At 36.6% G+C, this 8,454-nt stretch overlaps 1 protein-coding gene across 1 annotated transcript; it reads left to right on the forward strand.

Annotated features, from left to right (window-relative positions):
* Positions 1 to 2,234: 2,234 nt before the first annotated feature.
* Positions 2,235 to 7,502, forward strand: LOC109221870. Its single transcript, XM_019386303.1, has 6 exons — positions 2,235 to 2,464; positions 2,852 to 2,944; positions 4,075 to 4,201; positions 6,416 to 6,471; positions 6,547 to 6,743; positions 7,140 to 7,502. Exons 3-6 carry the CDS (start codon positions 4,158 to 4,160, stop codon positions 7,500 to 7,502), a joined length of 660 nt encoding a protein of 219 aa, XP_019241848.1. The 5' UTR covers positions 2,235 to 2,464; positions 2,852 to 2,944; positions 4,075 to 4,157.
* Positions 7,503 to 8,454: the final 952 nt, after the last annotated feature.

The raw sequence follows: 8,454 nt of genomic DNA on the forward strand, positions 1-8,454 counted from the left end.
AAAGGGAACAGGGTCTGATGTGTCTAAAATCAGAGTGGCTGTGCAAAGGGTAAGGAAGAATGCGGTTAAAGCCTTCAAGGAGGTTCATGATAGGCTAGATGGAATGAGCGTTGCTGCAAACACCAGATTTGAATAGTTGAAGGAGGCGATCTGCAACACTCTTACTTACTTCCTGCGTCGCTAGTGTGGATGTGTTTTACAGATAATTTTTGTTTCAAACTTGTTTTGGCTTTGTTTTGGGTTGTGCCCTTGGATGTTTTCTTGCCTGTGTGGATTAGTTTTTTTTTTGCTTACTAATCCACCTCCTCGCGCGTCAAATATTACTAAAACCACAATGAATACGTCACAATATGCTAAAGGAATAATACCCAATCGAAAATGGTCGAAAAACATCAAGAAATCCGAAATAGACAAAACCCGAGCCCCGGGCCCACTTCTCGAAACTTAGAAATTTTTATATCAATGGACTCCTTATCTCGCCACGAGTCTATACATATCAAAAGCTCCAAAATCCGAGCTCAAATGCTCCCTCAAATCCCAATTTTTCATTCAAAAAGTCAAGCCCTAATTCTTCCCTTTTTCATCAAATTTCCATGAATTTAAGTGTTGATTCTTCAATTAAATGATGTTTCTAGGTCATAAGACTCACCTCCAATCAAACCCAGTCGAATGCCTCTTTAATCCTCGTCAAAAAGCTCTCAAGGTTGCTCAAAAATGGTGGAAATAGACTAAGCTTCGCGGAGGAAATGTTTAATAAAACCCTTCTGCCCAGCTCTAATTTACTCTATGCGAACGCGTTCCAACCTCCGCGTTCGCGATGAACAAAATCTCAATTACCCAAATTTCCCCTATGCGAACGCGGTGACCAACCCGCGAACGCGGACCTTCAGCTGGCTCTGCTACGCGAACGCGTCCCCCAGATCGCGAACGCGAAGAACAAATGACAAGGGTCCTAAATCCCTCTTATGCGAACGCGAGGCAAGCCCCGCGAACGCAATGCTCCAGGTCTCGAACCTACGCGAGCGCACCTCCCTGACCGCGAACGCGTAAAGAAAAATCTCAGACACCCAAAACCTTCTATGCGATCGCGAGAGCCCTCCGCGATCGCGAAGAACAAAATCACCCTGCACTGCTGCTGCATTTTTCTGCTGCATTTCTAAGTCAAATCTTCCTGTTTAGCCATCCGAAATCATCCCGAGGCCCCCGGGACCTCAACCAAAAGCACCAACATATCCCAAAACATCACACAAACTTGTTCCAATCATCAAAACACCTCAAACAACACCAAAATCATCAATTCTCATCGGATTCAAGCCTAAGTTCTTCCAAAACTTCTGAAACACGCATTCGATCAAAAACTCAACCAAATCACCTCTGAATCACCTGAAATTTTGCTCACACATCCCAAATCACCTAACGAAGCTATTGCACCCTCGGATCAAAATCTCACCTATCAACCGGATATCGCCAAAATGCTAACTTTGCCAATTCAAGCCTAATTCTACACTGGACCTCCAAAATCACTTCCGATCATACTCCTAAGTCACAAATCATTCCTCGGAGCTAACCGAATCACCGAAAATCACATCCGAGCCTTCTAACTCATAAGTCAACATTCGGTTGACTTTTCCAAACCAAACCTTCCTTAAAGAGACTAAGTGTCTCATTTCCTACCAAAACCAATCCAATTCAACTCTAACAACCAAATGCCGATAATGAAACATGAATAAGCATAAGGGGAAACGGGGCGGTAACACATGGGACGACGGGTCGGGTCGTCACAGTTTTTAATAATTTTTTGTTATTTTTTATTGAGCGATAGAGTTTTCTTAGCTACATAATTTATCTGTCGCAATTTTTTTAGTTGACCTGTCTAAAATATACAGTACCTAAAACAATCATTTTCATACAATGTTAACATAAAAGAGGCGAATACGTGATAGATCATTAAGCTTTTAAAATTATCTGAATTGTTTCCATGCTTAGCTAGGTCACCAGTTATTTTTTTTAACTAAATACGATCAATATTTATCATTTCAAGAGCTTATATTTTTTAAATTTTATTTTATAACTCAAATGTATTATTTAATATTATTTATAAATTTTTTAAAAAGTTATACTCATACATATAGGTAAAACTAGTAAGGGATAAGGGAGAGGAGCTTCTGGTTAAAGTGAAATGACAAAAACCCCTAAGATTTTGGTTTATTCCTCTACTTATCCTGATACTCCCATGTAAATATACACGTGCTACCCAGTTTCTTCAGATTTGACGCGTGGTTATTGTACGCAATTGTCATCCTTAGCAGTGAATCCGAAATTCCTCCGCGCTTTCTCTGATAAAATTTCACAATTTCTTAATTTATGCTCTTGCCAATTACTTAATTTCTGCTCTTGCGGTCCATCTCTTTTGCTGTTTTCTGGTACTATTAAGTTTTGCTTTGTTTCTTTGTGGAACTATCCGGTGAGTTCTATTTTTTTACTCCTTTGTTCTTCCGTTTTCTTGCCTTTCTCTACTCAAATCTTCTATATTCCCGTCTCACATGTTTTTGCTCTTTATTTTGTCTTGGCTCTTTTCATGGGTTAGTCTTAATTTTCATATGTTTCAAATTTGTCAAAGCGCAATAAGAATGGCCTTGAGGTTGTTATTTTACATACTGCATTTGGACTTTCATTGTGTTTGTGAAACTGCCCAATAGAAATTACAATTATAGAGACCTCTTAAACCAGTTAACTTTGGCTAACAAAAAAATACCCTTTGAATGTGCAATCTCGAAAGTGGTATCTAAGTGTTTTAATCTCCTGATTAGGGCTCTCCTTAGTCTTGACTTCTATATTCCATATTTTGCAGATTGCTACTGTTGAAGTCCTGAGAAACACATGGGGTCATGGTTGAACTTCTGGGGAAAAGGAATAGGCAAATGATTGATATGCAAGGGCTTGGGTAAGTGAAAATTGTCAGAATGACCAATTAATTTTTAGAATGATAAGTTGGTAAACGCTTCTATTAGCTTAGTAGAGGAAGCTTGGCATCTTGACATACTGTAATAGGAGATAATTAAGATCAGTTCAAATGTGAAGATTTGCGAAGAATCATGATTCTTCCAGCAGGAAATTAAGGAACTAATTGTTATTTTGTCAACTTTATCCAAGCATAGAATTGAAAAAGTTGCTTTGGGTTTATCTTATACCATCGTACTGGTCCTTCGAATCAGATAACAACTAACATATTAACAACAACTTCTATATATATGGATAACCATCTTGCTTTGCAACATCTTTAACTGACTATACAATTTTATCTTTATTAGACTTACTACATCTTCTTTGCAATTTATTTTGCAAAATTATTACTTTTCTGTGATTATATATACCAAAGTCTAAGTAGTTCATTTTTTGTCATTTTTACCAGCTGTAAAATTGTGTTATGTTTACCGTTTTATAACTCAATAATAATTATATGAGTTCTTAATATTTTTTTGGCATTAGGTGACCCTCCTCCAATGTATTTTTGTACGACTTGTGAACTCATTATTAGGGTATATGGCTGGATTGGTATCGAATTTCACTAAAAAGATAAAAACAAAGTAGTATCTTGTGAGCTTCAATGAAAGATGACATATTCTGTTGTGTTGCACCCGCCAAGTATTTTACAGATGCAGAAATTATTGAAAAGATGTTTATCTTCGTGCCTAACCAAATACTTTTTTCGGCAGAATTTTCTTGATATTGTGCATCTTAAAAAGATGATCTTCAAAAGAAGGAGAATTGAATCCTTTGAATGGGCAACTGATAACTTATCTTAAAATACTATGTGTGGCAGCCTAGACTACGTGTTATGTGCAAGAAGTTACATTAACATGGTTCATGTCATACGATATATGTTGGAAGTTTTATATAAAAGTTATTGTATTAGCATGGCTTTGTGTGGTATCTATTTTTCTTCTTTTTTTTTTTTAAAAAAAAAAAGCTTCTTTTATGTTAACTTGCTTTTACCTTCACATGACATGTATAAAAATTTGGCTTAGCAAATTTTGAATTGCTTTTATATGTTTTGTGATATGTTGGTGGCAGAACTTGCAGTGGAAAGCGTGGAGCATGATGCAAGTGCAGACATTTGGAGCCTTGGTATCCTATGCTTTGAGTTTCTGTACGGGATGCCTTCATTTGAAGCAAAGGAACACTCAGACACATATAAAAGGTAAACTTTTCTTCCAAATGTAAACTAAAAGTTTAACGAGAAACTTAAATAGGAAACACAAAAAAGGAAGAAGATTTTAGAAGAAATAGTAGTACATTACATTTTATACACAGGTCTTCCTTTTAGAAAAAGTGTGAATTCTTTCATACAATGCTACAACTAATGTTCATGATCCAATTTTCAAATTCCGCACGGATGAGTATGAAGCGACAGAATAAAATTACACAGTGTGTACACAAGCATTACAATTTTCAAACCTTTCGTCATTAGCTAGTTATGGCATGGACGAGTTTGAATGGCAAACGACTTATATAAATATTACCAGTTTAATAATGATAGGTATAATGGCAAGGTTTTTCTATGGACGTGCACAAATTGTGCAAGTGGATCTCAAATTTTCTGCAAAACAAATTGTCTCATCAACTGCCAAGGACCTTATTAGTCAGATTTTTCTCTAATCCATTGAGATACTTTAAAATACAACACCACATAATCTCGGGGCTAACTTGTTATTTTTTATTCATGTTTGTGGGATTTATATGCTTCTAAGGGTTCTACTCGGTGTCTGCCCCTGAAAAGGGTACTTGAGCATCCTTGGATTGTGCAGAATGCAAATCCTTCGTGTGTTCGCTTATTCGTTCTCTCGGAGAACCTTATAGGAGGTCAATTTTATTGAGACCTTTAAGGTGGGTTCTTTGTGTTATTTTACTTTTAAGCTACTCCTAGTTTGGAGTTCGATATAAAGAGATAATATACGGATCTAAGTGATATCACGAACTCTCTTTAACTTGGTTAAGTGTGAAGCAGAGTCTCTGCATGTTTAATTGGATTGCAGGGACTGTTACTTTCAAAAGTTTCTTTTGAGTGTTATACTTTATTTGTGCCATTGGGTTTCTATGAGGAATAGATCATAGATCAGAATGTTTTTTTCATCTTTGCTGCTGCAGTTTTGCTCTTTTATGATAAGCGCATAGCTGAAAAAGCTTGGTTGAGCTTTTGACAAAATGATAATGAGACTATAATCGTCAATGTGCGACTTGTATTGAATTAGATCTTGCAAATGATAGATAACTTTGTGGAAGCGAGAGTTCTGCCATTACCGTTTGTGTTGTTGAATCAATCAATATCCTGTTGTGGGAATTAGAAAGAAGGAATATGATCAGAATATGCTGGATTTATTGTTTCCAAACGTTGACTTCCATTAGTTTACCATAAATTGCATAGAGTAAGGAAGGTTGAATTAGATTAGTAAGATTCCAATTTGTATATATATATATATATATATATATAGTTGAATTGTAATTTTTGTATCATCAAATTCCTTAACAATTATTGCTTCCATTAACATAAGTAATTGGCAACAGCGTTGTGGTCAACATATAGGTATCCAAAGTTGAATTCCATGTATACTGGGGTTCTATTACGGTTTGCTTCAAGATTGCTGCTCTTTGTAAAGTAGCAGTATGTACCTACTTTGAGATGATCTTTTTGTACGTATCAAGTGGAAATTTGGGTTGGAATGCAAAAAGTGATGGACAACGTAGTGTGACAATTTACTTTTGGGAGAATGAAATTCTACTATATCCTCCATTTTCAGAGGTTTTTTCCTCTTTTCTTGTTCTGATTTTTGTATCTTATTTGATAAGTTTAATTACTCAAATTGAAATAAACATTCTGGACTAAGCCTTGACTTGCAGCAGATTACATGCTGACTTGACAGTCATTATCTAATTTTCATAGGAATTTTTACCTCATATAGCAAAGGTTAATACCTTATTTATATTAAATAAATACCATTTAAATAAATTATATTCTATAGATATCTTTTATGGTTTATAGCAAAATTTTTAATTTTGCTTATCTCCTACACTTAAGCCACTAAACACGTTATTTTTTATTTTTCTCTCTCCCTTTTCAGATTTTTCTCTCTCATAATTACCGTATTGCATTAAAACTTCTTAATACAAGTTCTTTCTCTCTCTTATTTTGATACATTCTATTCTCTTTCCCATTCCCTGTAAACACGCCCAAAACCGGAGAAACCTCTCACACACACCGCTTTCTTCTTCCACAATCTCGGCATAAACGCTAAATTTCTCTCCATTGTTGTCATTTGTTTCTATAATTAGTGTGGTAAGTATTTCAATTTTTTGATTTTCGCTATTTTGGTTTATTCTCAGCATATCTACTCACCAAGTTTTCTCTAATCAACAGTATTCAAGTGTATTCTCACAATGTTGATCAGACACCCTGGAAGTTGAGTACTAGAGGTATACCCACTAAAATTCTCACATTCGATGGGCCCTCTTTCTTCTTGTAAATCACTCAAGGGGAATTGGACACAGGTTTAGCAAAAAATATGGCATTGGAGAAGAGAACAAAATCTCGTCATGACAAGTTCAAAGAAACCCAAGTTGAGAAATCATTGAAGGAAACGAGACTTCCCATTGCGAAAAAGAGGAAAAAATATATTTCTGAAGCTTCATCTGTCAAGTGGAAGGAGGTTGAAGCAAGTAAAAGCTCGGACACACTGGAAGAAAAGGTAATTTCTGATGTATTCATCTGGATTATTGATGTATTCATCTGTATTTATATGTATAAACCTGTTGAATTCTCTGTTCAAAAAGGATATTCAATGTATTTTTGTACTTCTAGAAATCAATGATACAGATATGTATATGTATTTTGATGTATTCTTATAGTTGTATTTATAAGGATTTTCAAAGTTCCCTATCACTGTTTTGTTCTAATTGCAATGTCTTATCTGTTGTATGCGTATGTATTATATTAGTACATATATTTCTATCACTGATATCTTATTCCAGTTTATTTTTGCAGTCTGTATTTAGTTGTATTCATATGTATTCATGTCAGTTGTACTATGAAATATGTGTTGTATTCAGTTGTATTTATATGTATTTATTCTTGTTAAATGCAGGGAATTAAGCTGTTTGTGAAAAAACAGCCTATATTTGCACCGCATATCAGTGTATATACTAACACTGACATAGTCTCCGAGCTAAAAGAAAATCTTACTTCAGAGCAGTACAAACAACTGGGTAATACTTGTTTTGGAAATTTCCTTCAAATGAAGCGTTGTGAATTCCAGCATCAACTCTTCAGATGCTTCATGGCTCTCCAGTTAGAAGGAAGTCCTGATAATGTATTTGCAATACACGTCAATGGTACTTCATTATCTTTCTCAATAAGGGAGTTTGCGCTTGTGACTGGCCTCAAATGTGTTGGTAACCCTGCTAATTTTGAGTTCAATGATGTCACGACCCCATTTCACCCTCCATGAACATGTCGTGATGGCACCTAGTCCCTATAACTAGGTAAGCCTAACAATGCGGAAATAACAACCTAACTTGCGGAATAATTAATTAAAACTGAACATATTAAAATAATAACTGCATATAAGGCCGCTCGGCCTATACAACTCAAAAGAAATGCGAAAGTCTACAACTCAATCCCAAAACCCGGAAACTCACGGGAACCACAGGCTAACAGAAACATAGTACGCTGCTCTAACTCCAGAATATCTAAACAACTGAGAGGAAAGGAATAAACTAAATACTAAAGCTGGAACAGAATAGAGACTCTTGGTCTGCGGACGCGACAGATATACCTCGAAGTCTCCGTGTATCTCCTCGCCTCAAGGATAGTGCGCCTGAGTAGAGGTACCTGGATCTGCACATGAAAAACATGCGCAGGAAGGGCATGAGTACACCACAGCGATACTTAGTAAGTGCCAAACCTCATCTCGGTTGAGTAGTGACGAGGAAGGTCTGGGCCCTACCGAGGTAAAATATAATATTAATTAACAGTATGAAAATCTGACAGAAATAATGAGTACAGCAGTGAGATAAGACAGGTCAACGAGGCAATAACAACTACACAAAGAACAAAATAAACACAGAATGACTACAGCTCAATACCAAGGATAACAATGAGGGTCTCCCAGGATACCGTCCAATAGCCCTTTCCTCAACTGTCCAGTGGATCTCCCGGGATACCGTCCCGTAGTCCAACTCATGTGCCAAACCGAAGGATCTCCCGGGATACAGTCCCGTAGTCCAACCATCAATATGCAGGGGGATCTATCGGGAATCTAACCCGCAGTCCCAAAGTGAAAGTGTAGGGGGATCTATCGGGAATCGAACCCGCAGTCCCAAAGTAAATATGCAGCGGGATCTATCGGGAATCTAACCCGCAGTCCCAAAGTAAAAGTGCAGGGGGATCTACCGGGAATC

This window comes from Nicotiana attenuata, unplaced genomic scaffold, assembly GCF_001879085.1.
Source record: "Nicotiana attenuata strain UT unplaced genomic scaffold, NIATTr2, whole genome shotgun sequence".
NCBI lineage: Eukaryota > Viridiplantae > Streptophyta > Magnoliopsida > Solanales > Solanaceae > Nicotiana > Nicotiana attenuata.

Excerpts from the sequence above, each read along its gene's own strand:
- LOC109221870 (XM_019386303.1), top strand. The coding sequence starts at position 4,158 with ATGCCTTCATTTGAAGCAAAGGAACACTCAGACACATATAAAAG. Across the intron at positions 4,202-6,415 it reads CACTCAGACACATATAAAAG|TATTCAAGTGTATTCTCACA; the intron begins GTAAACTTTTCT and ends TCTAATCAACAG. Across the intron at positions 6,744-7,139 it reads CGGACACACTGGAAGAAAAG|GGAATTAAGCTGTTTGTGAA; the intron begins GTAATTTCTGAT and ends TGTTAAATGCAG.